Raw genomic sequence first — 19,719 nt, 5'->3', positions numbered from 1 at the left:
GCGAATTAGGAGTTTATTGATGCAAAATTCGTAGTTAATAGTTAGTTAAGTCTGGGAATTGGTCCCTAAGCTAAAGTGTGACCAAATATTCTATATATTATATTATAGAATTGTATATATTAGAAAAATCATCAAATATATGCAATATTCCATTTTTTTTATTTTTTATTGTCCCATTGTTAGAGCAGTATCCTCATGTTATTTGACACTAACATCACTTGCGACAGTAGTGCAACACGTAGGTTCATGTATTTTTACATCAATGTTCAGCATCCTTAGACCAAATTTAAACCAAACAGGATTCAATGTAAGGTTTGCAGTAAGAATGTCACAATAAGGATTTGTCTTTGTGATAATGAACAACAATAAATTTGCCCAGAATTAGTGCTCATGTCTGCTGTCAATCACTTTATCTGAGGTTTATATTTTCAAATGGAAGATGGCGGTTGGGTTCAAGGCTTAATGCACTCCTTGATATGTATTTCATGTCTAATCAATCAATTCATCAATCTGTTTGCCATCCATGATCTCCATCGTTTTGATCTCACCTATAGGAATGAACGGTATTAATATTTAAAGTCTGCTAACTAGATCTAATCATGAGAGCCAACCCTCACTACATCCTCACTGAGCAAAGACAGCATGTCAAGAGATGCCTTGCTCATCTAGATAGGAACCTGCATGATTCGCACATCAACACAGCCACTTAGTTATTCTTTTTCTTATTCATAACGAGGAGGGAGGAGGGACTCCCTCCCATTAGCCACGGACATGAAGCAATACTTTCAATGCTTAATAATTAATAAATGACTGAGTGCATGTGGTACCTCTCCTCCAAATGCATACCATCTGTACATTAAACAATGGACTTGAAAGTAGACACAGAAACACAGAAATATGCATGGATTTCTTGTAGATAAAAAAGGCTGCATATTTCTGTGAGCAAAAAAGGAAGCAACAATTGCCTTCCCAAAGCATGATGCAGAGCCCGTCTTGTTTTCTCTTCCTTAAAGGCAGTGCTCTATTCTAAATATTTACAAACTGAATAGTGCACATGAGATGGAATAAGTGGAGGAACTCAATAAAAGTAGTCCAGGGCCTGAAGGAGAAAACAACAACTTCTCAGAGCTGGTTGAAAGAAACACTGCCAATGGAAGAAAAACAAATTTTCAACTTCAAAATAATTCAGAAACAATTGAAGAACTGAACAATCTGCCGTAGCTGTACCCAGAGCAGTATAAAAGTAGCATGTTCATTTACATACACTGTATAGGAGAGAGCAAGGATTGTTTTATTCAAAACTGTGAAATGTTGGCCTTAAACATCTTTATTATATTAGCTGTGATACATTAATTAATATTATTAATATAATAGTGATACATTTTAATACAATACACTTTAAACCCCAAATGTGCACTTTTCAACCGCATAAATACAATGTTTAAAATGTACTCTTCATGCACATAAGATCATTTTTTGTTTTATTCCAGACTCAACAACAACACAAAGCATGTGTAATTTTTGAGAACGTAAATAATGCATGGTTTGATAAACTGAATGCAATTTTTCCCCCACATTTTTATTTTCACAAGTTTCAACATTTATAGTTATTATCCATGTACACTAACGGTGTTACACTAATAAAACAGCGTAAGTGTATGTATATGTAAGTGCTAATGTATTAGGAACAGATTTTTTTTTAAATTTCCAAACAAGGTGCAATTTGTCAACTTACGTAAAATTTGTGAGAATATTTTTACATTTTATATATACAGTGCCGCAAAGATGACATTTTGTGTAGGCCAGCTTGGAAGTTAGTGTCACTCTGGTTCCCTCAACAAAAACCTGAAAGGATTTTTCAATTGTCTTTTGGATTATTGCAGAAAATAAGCTCTCTGACCAGCAAAAGTTTATGATTCTTACGTTTTGTTCTTTATGATAATATTCACAAATTAGCACAACTTAAATGAATTTTAAAGCTAAAAACAAGTAGTAAGTCAGATGTCAGAAGTAAAGAGCTAAATTTAGGCTACAAAAAAAAAAAAAACTACAACACAGTCGCATGACTTCAGTGTCAAAAAAAGAAAAGAAAAAAGATTCTAAAAGTTTGAGTTTGAATATTTTGCAAGAATAGAGTGTGATTATAAACACAATGAGGCTGTGAAATTGGACTAGTGAGTATGAGTTTCCCTGTTCAACATAAGGTTTTTTTTTTTTAATAAAATCAAAATTTGCTGTGCTTGTGTTCACAACATACCTTATTTCAATATTTAAACAAAAACCCAATTTAAAAATCCATACTGACTTCAGGACAATGAGAACCGGAAGTGACAAATGCTTGTTTCTGGGGTTTTTTTGTCTACAAAAACAAAAACAAACAAACAAACAACATCAACAACAAAAAAATCATCCCTGCAGCACTCTGTTTATAGGGTAAATAAAATGCTAGCTATGAAATAGCTTCAAGCCTTGGAAAGACAAAGAAGTCAGCCATTTTATTCCAGAAATGTTCAGAATTTAATTTCCATCCTAGTCATTTCACACACACATCACAGAATGATTTGTAAACAAAACACATATTTGTGACCCTGGACCACAAAACCAGTCTTAAGTAGCACATATATATTTGTAGCAATAGCCAACAATACATTGTATGGGTCAAAATGATCGATTTTTCTTTTATGCCAAAAGTCATTAGGATATTAAGTAAAGATCATGTAAATGAAGATATTTTGTAAATTTCCTACAATAAATATAGCCTATCAAAACTTAATTTTTGATTAGTAATATGCATTGCTAAAAACTTCATTTGGACAAATTTAAAGGCGATTTTCTCATTATTTAGATTGTTTTGCACCCTCAGATTCCAATAGTTGTATCTCGGCCAAATATTGTCCTATCCTAACAAACCATACATCAATGAAAAGCTTATTCAGCTCATTCAGCTTTCAGATGATGTCAGATGATAAATCAATTAAAAAAATGTATCCTTATGACTGGTTTTGTGGTCCAGGGTCACATTTGAAATATGATGAAAATAATATTGTGGACATTTCCAATCTCTCAAATGACAATTCTGTTACACACTGCTGGATTTTCTTAGTATCAAATTAAACAAGTGAGACTTTGAAAATGATGTTAGTCTACGGGTCCAGAAGTTATGTTAGCCTACAGGGTTTACGTTAAGTCTACAGGGTCAAAAATGCTAATAGACTATATTGGAATTTTAGTTTGGAGAATTCCCAAAAATAGTGTAATTTAAGATGACAGATGTTGAGTTGTTTGATACAAACATACAAAATTGCTGCTAGAAAAAAACAACCAGAAAAAAAAAATTGTTACACCTTAAATCTGACAAATGTAGAAATGCTTTATACTGACTCCTAACAAACAAACTAATACATTGATATGTGTCTATTTGGCATTAATATTTTAAGTTGAATATATTAGCAAGGCAAATAAAATGAAAACATGGTGTCATTAATAATCAGGGTTGTTTAATCTCTGTTTTGTTTGTTTGTTGTTTAAAAACAGGAGAAAAAAGTGCACCGACGGCTGATGTTGCTTCTTTAGAAACCGCAACATCCGACTTCCGGGTCTTCCTGCTTTTTGCTCACATTGTGGGGAGAAAAACCTGCGGAGGCCCTGATAAACCTACAGCACTTCTGCACCCAAAAGAAAGAGTTAATTAGAAATACAAATTTGCCCAGATTGTTATTAATGGGAACTGTAGAATAAGCAACACATATTTTGTGCCCATACGTAATCTCAGGTAGCTTTGATCTCGGGCCCATGGCGGATGCTGCCGCGTACCGCTGCCTGGCTTCTGGGACTATGCCAGCACCAGACATCTGGCTACTTTGTTATCATTGGTTGATCGGCTCTCGTGAGACCACTCTTGTGACACTAGGCAAGAGAGAAGAGTGGCCTGGCAACGAGAATTATCAGCACATTTGGAGTGGATTAAAGCTCCAAAGTGGTCCTCAAAGCGCGACGGGGGTCTCGTGAGCTGCCCTCCGCTGGGGGTTGGCGAAGGGGCTTGCAGAACAGACTTAAACAAGCCCGTTATGGAGATGCGCAATGCCAAGTAGACTCGTGGAAAAAAAGAGCAGAGCCCCAACAGAAAAGAGTCATGGAGAGGGAGAGCCACTAATTATCTCATCTCGTCAATTCTGTTGCCAGATTGGGAGACGACCAGATCTGGGAGTTGACTGAACCTTTTGCACAGGTTCATTATGCGCAGGCGCAGGTACATTTGGAAGCCTCATTGATGTTTTAGAATGCTGGTGATTTATAAAATTTCTACACTGACAAAAAAAAATGATATAGAAACAATTTTCACTGAGAAATTGCTAGTACATTTTTTTTTTTAAATAATTAAAAAGAAACGCAAGCAACACATTGAATTCAATGTGAAATTTTTAAGTAGAAGGACTGAAATAGTATTTTCTTGGAAAATTGTTTTATTTACAATGTCGAAAAATCATTTTTACAGTGTACAGTACTATAAAGTCACATGCATTACTCCATGTTACAATAAACAGCCTTATCATGCACCCATAACCCACAAATGGAAATTCTGTCATCATTTAATAATTCTATTATAGGCTAAATAAATAAATAAAAAATAATAATCACAGAGACATCCTTCACTTGACACTTTACTTGAAGACTGTATATATAATGCATTATAAAAGTATTCTTAATGAATTCATTTTCTTACAATGCACTGCATGATCTTATGAGTAATTATAACTACAATGTTATAAAATATTTTAATAGTTAATTTTTACACCTTTAGAAAGTATAATACATTTTAAAAAAAAAACGAACAACCAATTTCATGTGTAACAAGCAAGCTGCAAATATTTAATGCATTTTAAATTTGCTTACAATTATTTACGGTAAGAGATGCATTGCAATGTACATTTTGAATAACTTATAATGCATTAATGCTTCAAGTAATGTGTTACTGTATCCTCTTTTTAAAATCCTCTTTTGTGTAAAACTGGTTGAACAACTCATATTTATTTCTATGAAATAAAATCCAGTTCCTCCAAGAATAATTTTTCCATAATCCTGGTCAAAACTAGCAAATTATTAAAATATTTGTTCAGAGAAGCCTTGTGTCAGTCCTCCTTTGCCGTTTCTCTGTCTGTCTCTTTATCATGACAGACACACCGTGACCCCTAAATGTTACATAGGCAGAAGCTCATGATATATTCATGTTTATTCAGTATGTGGTACTGATGGCAGCCCTCCACGGATTGTGTAGCTGATGACAAGCTCGATATGTAAGACAAACTCCTCTCCTCACTGTACACACACTGTCCATGTGGACCTTGGCTAGGAAAGGTTACTCCCTCCCCCTTCCTCTCTCTCTTTCTCACTGTCGCTCGCTCTTTCTGTCGCTTCCACTCTCTATCTTTATCTCCAAATGAACCGAGGGTACAGGCACCATCTCCAGGTTTAAAGCGATGCTAGCTATCAGATGCTCGTTATCGTTAATCTCCTATTCACCACTACATTGGATGCCAGCCCATGAGAATCAGACCAGCTGTGGTAAGGCTTTGAAGATATGTGCAGCAGACAGCGTTGGTCTTTCGATCACATCACACTGCGCCTTGTTATTTTTTAATATATATAATCACTATACAGTTTCACAAACAAGGACATTTGTCATTTCAGGTATTTTTAACAGGGCGCAGCTCCTGGTGCAATGGTGAAGCGTTTGAAGATCATTAGTGTTACAGACCCTGTCTTCATGGCTCTGACAAACCTACTGAATACTGTGCTTTGATCAGGCCCAGGCATTTTTGTCAATAGCAAGGGGTACGGTGCATACATTAGAAAGTAACTCGCACAAAGTCAGCAGGTAAAGTGTCACGTTCAATAAGAGTTCATGCATTGTACTGATTGGAACTAATTAGCATCATTTCTGTTTGGACATCTTGGGCAATGAACAAACTCAAATGTTGTCAATTATCAATGCATGAACTCATCAATTACTTTCTTAACCAACACAAGTAATGAAAATACTCTATTTATGGACTATGATGTCCATAAATGTTTTATTTTTCAATGAATGTGAAGTACTGCATCTGAAAAAGGGGGTTATGGTCAATAACTTTTAATTCAAATCAAAGCTACTGTATGACCTGACATCATCAATATCCCATCACATTCATTGGGGTTGACCCCGCTGGTGAGTGTGCTGAGTAATAAAACACACTGTTAAAGTTTTGAGTTTAAATTTTATCAACACCTACTCTATGTACCATCATGAAACAAGCTCAGTGCATTTTTGTATAGTTCTATTCACCAAACTGACATATTAATAAATGTTTAATTTTCGGAGAAGTGGGATGGGAGGGAAACTGTCAGAATACACACTGTTCTGTGATGTTTCAATGATTAAGAAACCAAGCACTTTGCTACAAAGATGAGATTCATTACAAATATTGAAATGTGAGGGAGAAACATGAGTGTCATACGACAAAAAATGCAAAGGGGCTTCAAATTAATAAAGATATGTAATTGACCAGTGTACACTTGTGTGCAGTGCGCATCGGTAACACTTTATTTTGATAGTCCACTTCAGACATGCTACTATAGGCCTATAGGGCGTTTTACATTAACTCTGGGTTATTCTAAACCCCGGTAAACAGAATCCTGGGTTCCCTATCGATACTTCACTCGTACTGCGTCTTTGCTAGACGCTATGGGAAAAGGTCATTTTTTCACCTGAACTGAAGCCTTTTTCAATCACACAGTGGAACTGCATGGCCATTGGTTCGTGCAGTATGTTTTAAAAACGAACCAATGACTCGGCAGCGGTGCTGCACAAACCTATGGCCGCGAAGCCCGCCAGAATGGGCGGAGTCAGCTGGCTATATAAGCGGCCGCTTCGCCATAGGATTCAGATTTCTTCTCCTTCAGCAACGACGACATTCTTCGCGATCTTCGCTGACTGAAGAGCCTGCTCGCCGTTGACATGCCTCGCAGTGTAATGACTGAATGACTCAGCTGATTTGCTGCCTTCCCGCCGCCTTCAGCGACGTGCAGCAGTGATCTGGTTCCCCTGCCGCCATCCGGCGAGACACTAAGAGCAAATTTCATGGCGTTGTTTCAAATGCCGCGCCATTACTGCGGTACGTGCAGGGCTCCTTGCACGCCGATGACGGCCATCGTGAGTGCGTTTCCTGCCTGGGGAAATCCCACGCGGAATTCGCGCTCACCAAGACGAATTGCTCCCACTGTGAGAGCATGAGTCTCGCCTCTCTGCGCTCGCAGATAGCTTTCTATTCTGAAAGCAACTCCGCCCCTCACGCCCTCCCGTTTTCTTCCTCCCAGGAACCTGTGAGGAAAAAACAGCGGGGCAGATGATCTCAGCACTCGGATGCGAGCGAGCTTACGGCTCAGGTCCTGCGTACCTTGCTCTCTCCACACAGAGAGGCTTCCCCCGTTCTCTTCATCAGCCTGACCAGCGTCCCTCTGCCAGCGCGAGTGATCTGGTCTCGTTCGGTGGGAGTGACGATGTGCTGCTGGATGACAGCATGTCATTAGCAGCTTCGGATGCGGAGGAGCTGTCGGGCTCGATCGCTGACCCCGCCCCCCTGCCGCCGTCTGAGCCCAGCAATGTTAAGCCCGGGACGGACGCCGAATTACTCCGTGTCCTCTCGAAAGCCGTCGTGGAGCTGGGTTTGGAGTGGTCTCCACCCGAAGAACCCTCCCGAGCCGTCAGGACAAGTGGTTCCTGCCGGGGCGCCATCAAACCCCTCTTCAGCGATCCTCTCCTTTTTTTTCGGAGGTCCACGACGAGCTCACCAGATCGTGGCGTGCCCCATACTCTGCCCACCTCCGTACTTCTGCTTCATCCGGCCTCACCTCGGTCGACGGCGCTGAAGACAAGGGGTATGAGAAGCTGCCTCCGCTCGACGAGGCAGTGGCCACGCATCTCTGCCCGCCCACTGCGATCGGCTGGAAGGCTAAGGCTGCCCATCCGTCCAAGCCATGTAGGACGACGTCAGACCTCGCTGGTCGCGCTTACTCATCGGCAGGGCAAGCGGCCTCGGCGCTCCACTCAATGGCCGTGCTCCAGGTCTTCCAGGCCAAGCTCCTCGCCAGCACGGACGAGTCAGGCCCGGACCCCGCGACACTCAGGGAGCTGAGGAGCGCGACAGACCTGGCTTTGCGTGCCACTAAAGCTACGGCTCAGGCTATTGGGCGCTCCATGGCCAGTCTGGTGGTGCTGGAGCGTCACCTATGGCTGACCCTAACCGAAATCAAGGATGCCGACAAGGTCCCGTTCCTGGACACCCCGGTCTCTCCCAATGGTCTGTTCGGGCCAGCGGTCGAGGGCTTCGCTGAGCGCTTTACTGAAGCACAAAAGTCGTCCCAGGCCCATGCGACACTTCTTACCAGAGCGCTCCAGCTGTGCAGCTTCCTCAAGTCACCCCAAGTCTGCACCGACTCAGCAGTCCACGAAACTTGCACCTGCTGCGGCCACCACCGCCCAGCCAGCCAAACCTGAGCCTCGACGACGTTCTCGCTCAGCCAAGCGCTACCCGTTTCCGAAGCGCCAGGGACCCCGGCCTAAGCTAACGCTGGACCCGACGCCTCCGGCGTCATCCTGAGCAAAAGGACAGGAAGAGGAGGGGGCCAAGTCTCGCTGCAGCCGGACCACCCCCCAAGCTGCCTCTCGTGAGCCACCAATCATCCCGTCCAGTTCTGGGTGCAGCCGGCAATGTGTTTGCTGTAAACTCTGGGCCCGTTCAATCACCCAAACGACAATCCGCTGTTATAGCGGGCAAAATAAAACACAAACATTTTCAAAAAGAGAGCAAAATTCCTCTTCCATTTCTCATGAGTGCCGTGTCCCCTTGCAGTGACCAGGCACCCGAACCAATCCAACCCCTGTCTTCCCGGGCAGAGGCGTGGCAAGCCGTCCCCGAAGTGTCAGAATGGGTTCTGGGGATAATAAAGCGAGGTTATTCACTCCAATTCACTCAAAGACCCCCGCACTTCAGCGGAGTGGTCCCCACTTCGGTTCAGAGTGCGGACGCACCAGTCCTGCGCGCCGAAGTGAGGAATTTGCTGGAAAAAGGAGCCATAGAGGTGGTTCCTCCGGCCCAGAGCGAGTCAGGCTTCTACAGCCGTTACTTCCTCGTCCAAGAAGGACGGCGGCCTACGGCTCATCCTCAATCTCAGACATCTGAATTCCTTGGGCCTACAATGCCCCGTTGGAGTACGAGTCCACTCAACTAGAGGCATCGCCTCTTCGTGGGCATGGTCTGGCGGCGTGACCATTGCAGAAATTTGTGCGGCGACCGGCTGGGCCTCGCCATCCACTTTTGCTAGGTTCTATAACCTGGATATCCCTGCCTTGCAGGCAAGGGTTCTTTCTGCTTAACTGGTGCACAGTTCACTCTGAGTGCAGATTGGATGTGATATGTCCAGACCTTTCAGAGAGCTTACTTGTGCGCTCTCGACCCCATAGGTGCTGAGGCTGCGCAAGTCTTCTGGAACAATCACTCGGCTGGGTGAGGCCTTCGTGAGGCTTAGCCCATTAGCCTGGAGGGATTTATTGTTCTTGTTCTCTTGGGCTCTGAGGTGCCTAGGACTTTTTCCCATAGCGTCTAGCAAAGACGCAGTACTCGTTCCCGTATCTCAGGGAACCGAGGTTATGTTTGTAACCGAGTACGTTATCTTGCTTCATGTTTCACGCTGCTCATAATTTACCCAGGTTTAACGATTAATCCTGGGTATTCTTAAACTGATGTTTCACACTGCGTTTCTAAACCCTGGGTTAAAGTTATTATTTGCATATCTGTGTGGCGTCAGTGTCACTGGCTCTGGAACGCAGCTCTGGCTCTGGAACGCAGAGCGCAACCTGTTTACATAAACTCTCTGGCATTGCACATCCCAATGTTATTTTGCCGAAAGTAGGCTACTATCAATGGGCTTTTCAGTGGACTATAAAAGGTAAGAATGAAACAGTCGCTTCCTCACTTGTGTTTCAATTCACGTATTTTCCATCACCATTTTTTCCATTACATTTTTTTTGTTTCACTCAAACGCTGACACGAATGTTAAACGCACATTGCTCCAATGATTGTCCAAAGTATTTGAATATAAGCCATGCAATTGGTTATCTTTTGCTAAAGGGGTCCTATTATGCTTTTTCACTTTTTCAACGTCAGTTAGTCTGTAATGTTGCTGTTTGAGCATAAAAAAGAACTGTAAAGTTACAAAGCACAAAGTCCAATTCAAAAGGAGATATTTTATTTAACAGAAATCACTTTTCAAAAGCTACAACGAACGACTCTTTGGACTACAACGCATATTTTCCGGGATTTGTGATATGACAAATATCGACGAATGGGACGAGACCTGGTTGAGCTGCACTAGAGAAGACAACGAGTGTTATCACTATGTCGGAGACATGCTAGCTTTCCCAAGGCAGACAAACTTAGAGTGGTTACAATCATCCGGGTTTAAATCGCGCTCAAATTGATTTGATTTTGATGCAATATTTACACTGAAGCTCGCAGGCGGCTATGGTAAGGGGTGTGACATTTTCACAACCAGGCGCCGTGTGGTGCCAATCACAACACACACTGGCCCAGCTAACCAATCACTGCACATTTCGTATTTCAGAAGGCGGGGCTTCATTTGATACAGGAACTATTCGAGCCGTTCATGCCAGACTGGGGAGAGAGGTGTTATAATAATGTAAAATATGTGAAAAATAATGTGTTTTTCGAACAACCTAGTATGAGAGCCTGTTCTAGTACACCCCCAAAACAAAATCAAGACTTTGTAAAAGAGCATAATAGGACCCCTTTAAGCATCTAAACTTAACATTCTAACGCCGCATAGTTTTATACTGTAAAGGTTTGGCACCTTAGTACGGGGTTAACACCGCAAAAGCATGGCTAACCCTGCTCCAGAGCAAAGGTTTTTTAAGCTGGGTTTTGAAACAACGATAACCTGGGGTTAAGTAGCGAGAAAAGTAACTATAAGTAACTTTGCAACTACATGTCAATTACCAGTCATTAGAGTATCAGTAGACTGCTTTATAAGTGCTAACACTTTATTTTGATGGTCCCCCAACAGACATTCTAACTTTAAGTAACTTTGCAAGCACCTTTGGTAACCACAAATCAGTAATCAATATGCCAAAAAAAAAAAAAAAAAAAATCATGGTTACTACACTTTTACTACAATAAAACCATGGTTCATTTTCGTAAGGGCTACCTTAAGCCTAACAAAATAGTTTACTAATACTCTGCTAATACTCTAATGAGTGTTAGTTGACATGTAGTTGCGAAGTTGGACTATCAAAATAAAGTGTAACCTGGGTGTAACCTATCTATCTATCTATCTATCTATCTATCTATCTACATATCATCTATCTATCTATCTATCTATCTATCAAGCTTAAAAATTCTACTAAAACATTGTAACAGAGATTGCACCATCAACAAGATCTAAAGATGCCTGATAATCATAGTTTATGCTTCAAAATATCGGTTCCGACCTGATCTTGATCTACGTAGATGTCAGGAATGTGAACAGTTGCGGTTCCATGTATTAATTTACACATTCAGTGTGTAAGCAGTCTAGACACCCCCCAAACAATCAGAATTTCTGGAAGCTCTCAGATACCATAACGCTAGGTACTTCTCCAGATCATGTCACACAAATACAGGCATGTTGTGCCTCAGTGTAACTTTAAATAGGGTGTTTGGCAGGCAATTGGATGAAGGGGAAAAATGATAATTATGGCTGATGAGCGGGAGGCTGCATGCGGTGACAGTATGACAAGTGAGAGCTCTTTAATTTGTTGGATCAGATAGTGACACACTCCATCAGAGGATGGGGAAAACCTTTTCATTTGTGCAAAAGAAAGGTGGAAAGGGGGTCAATTAGCATCAACCATTAGACATCCCATGACATGCTATATATTATCATCTGGTACAGTCATCTTAATGAGAGAGGAAGAGAACTGTATCGGATAGAATTCAGAGGCAGCGCAGTACATGACCAATCATAAGAAAAGCAGCTGACATACTGTTCCTCACATGCAGCAAATTTTATGATGTTGTGCTTTGTATACTGTATATTTAAGATTAAAATAATTTAAAATAACTCTATTTCTATTTTAATATATTTTTTTAATTGAATTTATTCCAGAATTGGTGCTCAAAAAACATTTTTGTTGACTAATATTTTTGGAAATCATGCATAATAATAAAACAATTGCTTCTTGAGCAGCAAATCAGCATAATGATTTCTGAATTGAAGGCATTGAGTAATGACTTTGCATCATAGGAATAAATTACATTTTAAAATATATTAAAATAGAAAACAGTTCTTTTAAATTGTAATAATATTTCGCAATGTTACTGTTTTTTACTGTATTTTTCAAAAACATCTAGTATGTACTGTATACACTCATATGTATATTTATGGTGCTTAGCTGTGAACAGTTAAGTTGAAAAAAAAAATATTAAAAAAAAATGACATATAAGGATCTTATCCATTTATATATTTATTATGGTATATGGTGACTTGAACTCCAAGATTTACAATTAAATAATGAATAATGCCAAAAGGGAAGTTGATATTTTTCATATCATCCAGTGAGACCAATACAAAGCCACGATTTCTAACCAATGCCTTATTTGATGCAATGACAGGTGCAGTGAACCCCTCTACAGTATATTGATTTGGAGGACCTAGAGGTATGTGACATCATTATGAGGATTGACCTTCTCCTGCTCTGCCCTGAAGTCTTAGAGTAAATGAACATTACTGAGAGCGAGACTCTGGCTTTGCTACTAGGCTGGTATTGTTACTGGTGTCATGGAAACATTTTTGGCATGTAATCTGTTTAGATGACATCCTGTCTCTCAACTCTAATCAAACTGACTATGTGCATTTAAGAAAGTAATATGTCTTCAAATATATATTTCTCAAAGCCTCCTTTGTGTGGTAATACATTACAATTGCCGGTTCTGTTTTAGACATTCAAATCTGTAGAAAAATAGACAGAGGAAGGTCTAATGTTGCTTATTTGGAGCTAATTGCTAAGGCCATGTCCTTTGTACATCCACTGGTTCCTAGTGAGTGCAGACCGCATATTGAGCGAGGTTGCTGTGAATTAAACTCCTGCTACTGAGAACAGGGAAGAAAGAGACTCTCACACACAAAAACACATTCTCTGTCTTCTCCTCACACGCACACACACATTCTTGATTCCTTTCTCTCGCTCTCTCTCTCTCTCTCTCTCTCTAAATATCCTGCACACTCCCACATGCATGGCGCATTCGCAATCTTTCTTTTTTACTCTTTATTTCTTCTTTACTTCATCTCGAGCTTTCTCTTTCCTTCTCACATTCTGGTGATGCATCAGCCTTTGTCCCTGTGTTCTTAGAGCAAGCTGCAGTGACTGTGTTGGTGGCACAAAGGAGCGGTGGGTATTAAAACAGCTGTCTCTGGTGGTCCGGATGTAATTGGGATTGTTAACGTGCTCGGCTCCTGAGGGATGCTTGTGAGAATGTCTTTGTGTAAAGCACACAAGCTCCACAACGGCATACCTTGATTTTGATGTACGTCAAAAAAGCAAACAAGTCACCTGAGCTACTGTACATCAAGTCTGGCTGTTATTTTTTTCCCTCCTGCTTTTTTATCCTCCTGTTTTGAGTGGTTGCTACTGGTGCACTGTTATTTATATGTCAAAGAAAACGTCTATGAAGTTCAATTTTAGTCAGAATTCCTATGAGAGCATGCTTTCTTAGTGGGGAAAATAAAAGTGTATTTATGAGCATGCGGACATAGCTTTTGAAGGAGGAGAAAAATCTTTGCAAACCTAGCTCCTAAAAGCACCTGTCTGGTAATACAAATTGAAGAACAATATCATCAAATAAAAGGCAGATACATAAAGAGACAGAGAGAAGAAAAACAGACAGAGAAAGGGGGTTAAAGAAATGCCTTTAAAAATATGGATATGTAATATATGTGTTAAAAGGCCAAACTTCCATGATCACCTAAATGCAATGAAATTTCAAAACGATTTATTATTTGTAAATTGTGCACAGAGGGCGCACTGCACGTGCATGTGCAAACGACACTGTGGATGCTAGTACAGCTGATTATGTGTTTTAGTTAAGATCAGATTCATTTTAACCTGATATATTAAAGCTGAGCACTTAAATCGCCCTGATAAATACATTTCTTAACGCTACAGTGAGCCAAAACTACTCCTCAAACTCAATCGCCTCAGAGCGGACCCCAATTGATTTATTTGACGTTAGATATACTTTTGTGTGGTTCATTGTGAATGAAAATTTCATTTGCCGATTTAGAGGTGGTGAAATATAAATGATTTCGTTAAAGTTTCATCATAAATCAGTCTTTGGGTATATACAAGGAGACAGTGATTGGGCCTTGAAGTCTCCTGAGCAGGCGCGCCAGGGGTGGCCCTCCCTTTGGAGAGGTACTGTACCTCTCAGTAACCGTGTGGCTTCTGCAGCATCGACAAAAATGTTGTGATTGCCATGGGACTGATTTCACGACGACGTACAAACATAAGAATCCGTGACACTAGGTATTTATAAACATCCGAAACGGAGATTTTTTTTTTCTTCCTATTTATGTATTTTTATTTATTTAGCCATTTATACATTTTTGGTTGATTTAAGTCCGATTATTTCTTGTTATATAGCCAAAGTGCATGGTGCGTTTTTTTCAACAGAGACATGATGCAGCACTTACTCTAATTTAATTTCCTAATTAGTATAAATTTGATGACAAACAATCATTTAAGACAAACAGATACATACTGGCATATTTATTAGCTATATACAAGTATGTCTCCACAAAATGTTTTGCATGTGGCGTATATTTGACAGATATTAACTCATTATTGTTAAACTATAAATTGTAATTACTGTTTGGAACATTTTAATAAATGTAATGCATTAGAATATTTTTAGCTCAAGTTAAAATTTGGATCTCATGTTAGCTGTGCACTTTTACATGCGAGGTTAGTCGGTCGCTATGATGCATCAATTACCCCATCCAATGGGCTCGAATAGATTAAACAAATTAGACTAGCCTTGTTAATTAGAACATGATTAAAGGTTTTTAATTAAATCACTGATGAAGTAGTCTAATTAGAACGAAGATATGATAATAGCCCGCTGCGACGAGTATATAATTGTATTGGGTTTGCAATTAAATCCTAAAGAGTTGTAAAAAATCCGCTTTTCTGTGACATTAATGAAATACTTCACACAGTGTAGCCTGTTCTGTTGAGACATCAAATTTATAATACACGCTCAATGATAACTCAAATGGCTTTCCTATTTATTATTTCAATAACCGGGAAAACTAATAAATTCGTCAACACGAAGTAGATTTTTTTTTTTCTAAATAAAATCAAAGCAGGTTAATTACTGAATGACTGTCGAACAAATATAAATTACATTTAAATTCAATATTTCTCCATTTCACTGGACATAATTTGTTTAATGCGTGTCGGTATATCAAATTACCTCGCTATAATGGAACGATAGTCGTGCGTTTTACTCTGATTTATTTCACCCAACAGGGACAGCAGATGATGGAGCTGTCTGTGGTGATTTCTTCATATTCATCCACGCTTCTCCGACCACGCTTCCAATTACGAATTGCATAGCACCGAATCATTTTAATATTTTTTTGTATCATCGTGAAAGTTTGGTCTTGTAGCCTACATAAACATTACAAAATAATTACAAGTGCAAGTCTGTGCAACATATACAAACAACGTGTGTTTTGTGGAGAAATGCATTTCCAAACACTGAAATATGAAATATTTAACTTAAGAATACAATTCTGCTTTTATTTTATTCCTTTAACCAGGGTGGTTTCCTCAATAACTTTATTGAAGTATCATACAATACCAGCTCCAGTCATTGCAACTGCCCATGCGCAGAGTCCCCAGCGGCGCTGTGGCTAATGAAGAATAATAAATCATGAAAGGTTTTTCAGGTACAGCCGAGAGAGTGTGTAAGAGGAGAGGGAGTGCGAGAATGGGTGAGCAAGAGAGAGAGACAGAGAGAGACGCAGCCTGCCCTTCGCCTTAGAGCACAGACAGATCGAGTCCCCGCAGCATTGAATGTAGTCGACTGTCACCTTTATCTCATAATCAAATTCAGCAAGAATCGGGATAAAGTTTAACGAGCGATATTGTCTTTCTGGAGACTGGCACGAAGAGAAGAGAGAAGAAACTTTTTGCACTCGTTTTAAAAGCGTGCGCAAAGACAAACTCACCAAAGACATCAGCTTCCGCTGTGACAAATGTACGATATTTTGTAAAGGCGGAGGACAATTTCTGCGGAGCGTTTTGGCAAGAGTTGACGTGATCTTTGAAGGAGTTTACCGACAGGTTGCATGGCTTACTGGTGCTCGCGGCACGTCTCTAGCCACGGCGCGCGACGGAGCGATCAGGAGACCGTTCTCTCAGACCACTAGATGAGCTATCAAGAGACTTGGTGCATCATCCTCCTCTTCACGTTCGTTGCAACACCAGAGACTTGAGACTTCCGCGCAGCGACTAGGCTTGAACTCCAGTCGAAGAAGAAGAAGAAGGCGGAGTCTTAAGTTATTAAAAGGAACTCACCGAGGCTCGGTCGCAAATATGATGATGATGTCTCTGAACAGCAAGCAGGCGTTCGCCATGCCTCACACCAGTCTGGCCGATCCCAAATACTCCAGTTTGCATTCTGCGTCCTCCTCTTCTACTTTGACTTCCAACGTGCCCTCGTCCTCCTGCTCGACGTCCAGACACAGCAGCACGATCAGTAGCGGCGGCTCGGAGGCGATGCGCCGAGCATGTCTCCCAACCCCACCGGTACGTATTCTGCATAATCACCGCTTAAAGGCACGTTTTGACAGCCCACTTTTTCTGCTTGATGTTTTTTTCATGTCTGCACAGCAAATCACCCAACACCTCCATTTTTTCCCTCCCAACTTATGTATTCAGCCGGGTTTGCCTTTCGTATTAATTTTTATGACCTGGGATGTTGCATGCGTCTTGTTTTGTGTGTTCTTTTTTAGGATTTCTTTTTTTTTACATGCTGGAAATGTTTTAAAAGCACGGAGTGGAGCGCGAATTCCCTGCTGACAGTTATGTGTGCATTCTATTTGCAATTGCAGAGCAATATATTCGGCGGATTGGATGAGAGTTTGTTGGCCCGCGCGGAAGCTCTGGCGGCGGTGGATATAGTCTCGCAGACCAAAAGCCATCATCACCCTCCTCATCACAGCCCCTTCAAGCCGGACGCAACCTACCACACCATGAACACGCTTCCGTGCACCTCGTCTTCCTCCTCGTCGTCGTCCATGCCCATCTCGCACCCGTCAGCTCTGGGGAGCCATCACCACCACCACCACCATCACCACCACCACCAACCGCACCAGGCACTGGAGGGCGACCTGCTGGATCACATCACCCCAGGACTGGCACTTGCTGGAGCCATGGCCGGGCCAGACGGCTCGGTGGTCTCCACGCCTGCGCACCCCGCTCACATGGCAGGCATGAACCACATGCACCAAGCTGCCATCAACATGGCTCACGTCCATGGGCTGCCATCACACATGGGCTGCATGAGCGACGTGGACGCAGATCCCAGGGACTTGGAGGCATTCGCTGAGCGCTTTAAACAGCGTCGGATCAAACTCGGCGTGACCCAAGCGGATGTAGGGTCAGCGCTGGCCAACCTGAAGATTCCCGGCGTAGGCTCTTTAAGCCAGAGTACCATCTGCCGGTTTGAATCGCTGACGTTGTCCCACAACAACATGATCGCCCTGAAGCCCATCCTGCAAGCCTGGCTGGAGGAGGCTGAAAAGTCACACCGGGAGAAACTCAACAAGCCCGAGCTCTTCAACGGGGCCGAGAAGAAGAGGAAGCGGACCTCCATCGCGGCCCCCGAGAAAAGGTCCCTCGAAGCTTATTTTGCTATTCAGCCGCGTCCATCCTCAGAGAAAATCGCAGCAATCGCAGAGAAGCTGGACCTCAAAAAGAACGTAGTGCGGGTTTGGTTTTGCAACCAGAGGCAGAAACAAAAACGCATGAAATACTCGGCCTGCATCTAGCTCGACCAGAAGACCAACGCGACGTGTCGAGAGACTCCTAAAACTGTTTAGAGACGATTTGTAAAATATTTCTTATCTCACACCTTTTTCAATCATCAATAACTTGTGCACTGAACCAGAATTTCATGACATTCAAAAGAGACATTTGAAAATACCAAATCACTGTCACGTATTACGCAAAGGGGATGTGGAATCATTTAAAGGATCGTTTGACTGATCAAGTAAGACCATTCGTTTTTCCTCACTTATTTTAGCACACTTTCTATATCAGAGGAGCAAGACTCAATCAGACAGCCTGCCTGACGCTGAATAGCGTATTTTAGTCGTTTACCAGAAAGTGTTCTGTATCACAACACCAGTAATTATTATAAACTGAGAGGGGGAACATACTTCAGGTCAAAAGGGTGACAGTGTCTTGTCAGTGTTTTCCTTTTGAAATATTTCGTTCTCAGCATGTCACGCTTCAATCTGCTGTTAATTCAGGGTTCATTAGATAAAAAAAAGAGAACATCACGAATTAAGTCCACGAACGATTCTGCAACATTATTAGATAATAACCAAACAGCTCCTTGTAAATTATTGATTTAGCTTTTACATGCATAATTTTGCCTGTCGTCTTCTTAATTCCACTTCTGTGATTTCAATAATGATAACCCTGGCCTACAATTAGACAATGGGCGATAAGAATATCCATATTTTTCTTTTGAAGGCATATTTGCTATAACTGACCTCTTAGCTACTCAAATAGAACATATTGGATATACTGAACACGAAGAGAGGTTCAATTGTTTTTAGTAATGGGATTCGTTCAGCCAAATATCTGTTGAAATACGCCTGCGCTCTAACGTGGTTATGTTTCTTATGAACTATTTATCATGTGAGGTAATGTTTACTTCATTACATATTTATTGGGATTCCCTCCACGTTTTTGCTTGAGAAAATCATATTGAGACAACAAGGAAAACGTGGCCATCTGCAAACGGGGAAACTGCTTGAAACAGGCCACTTTTATTTTATTTTTTTCTTTCGTTCTTCTAATGTTTCAAAAAGGCACAAGCGAGAGATATATGAGAACATTTTCTTTGAAATTATTTTCATGTATGTTATCTGCTTATTTATTTGTATAAATATACGCGTATAATTATGGAGTTGTTGCTTGTTAAATTCACCATGTTTAGTAATGTTTTCTTAATGAAAAAGATGAGTTTCATGGAAGCATTCACGTAAAATGTAAATATCTCATTTGGACATACACATAAAATTTCCGTACAGGTATTTGCTGTATTGCTGTTTTAGCTGCGGTAACTGTAATGTCTGTTGCTTTAGGTTTAATTGTCGGATCAATTCATTAATTTATTACATCAATGTATATTTAAGTTACCATTTGATAATTGAATTGAACTATGTGTTTCATTAAAGAACAACATTTTAACATTTTATTGAACGTTCTCAATGGGTTCATTTATATTCAAAGGCCTAAACAGAGTTTTCAAACGTCTGACGTTTTCATGGACACATTTCATGGACTGTATGTTAAATATAATTGAAACGTTTGCCTCCATCTTATATTGC

The 19,719-nt window shown here is 40.9% G+C and overlaps 1 protein-coding gene across 1 annotated transcript; it reads left to right on the top strand.

Moving 5' to 3' along the window:
* The first annotated feature begins 16,160 nt into the window (after positions 1-16,160).
* On the top strand, positions 16,161-19,385 carry LOC107742546 (POU domain, class 4, transcription factor 2-like). The gene is made up of 2 exons (XM_016555562.1): positions 16,161-16,903; positions 17,209-19,385. The coding sequence occupies exons 1-2, from the start codon at positions 16,691-16,693 to the stop codon at positions 18,145-18,147; spliced, it is 1,152 nt and encodes a 383-aa protein (XP_016411048.1). The 5' UTR covers positions 16,161-16,690; the 3' UTR covers positions 18,148-19,385.
* Positions 19,386-19,719: the final 334 nt, after the last annotated feature.

Source organism: Sinocyclocheilus rhinocerous, unplaced genomic scaffold (genome assembly GCF_001515625.1).
Source record: "Sinocyclocheilus rhinocerous isolate Xijiao unplaced genomic scaffold, SAMN03320098_v1.1 scaffold1158, whole genome shotgun sequence".
NCBI classification, from domain to species: domain Eukaryota; kingdom Metazoa; phylum Chordata; class Actinopteri; order Cypriniformes; family Cyprinidae; genus Sinocyclocheilus; species Sinocyclocheilus rhinocerous.
The sequence above is the reverse complement of the archived record's forward strand: the minus strand, read 5'-3'. Positions and strand labels throughout refer to the sequence as shown.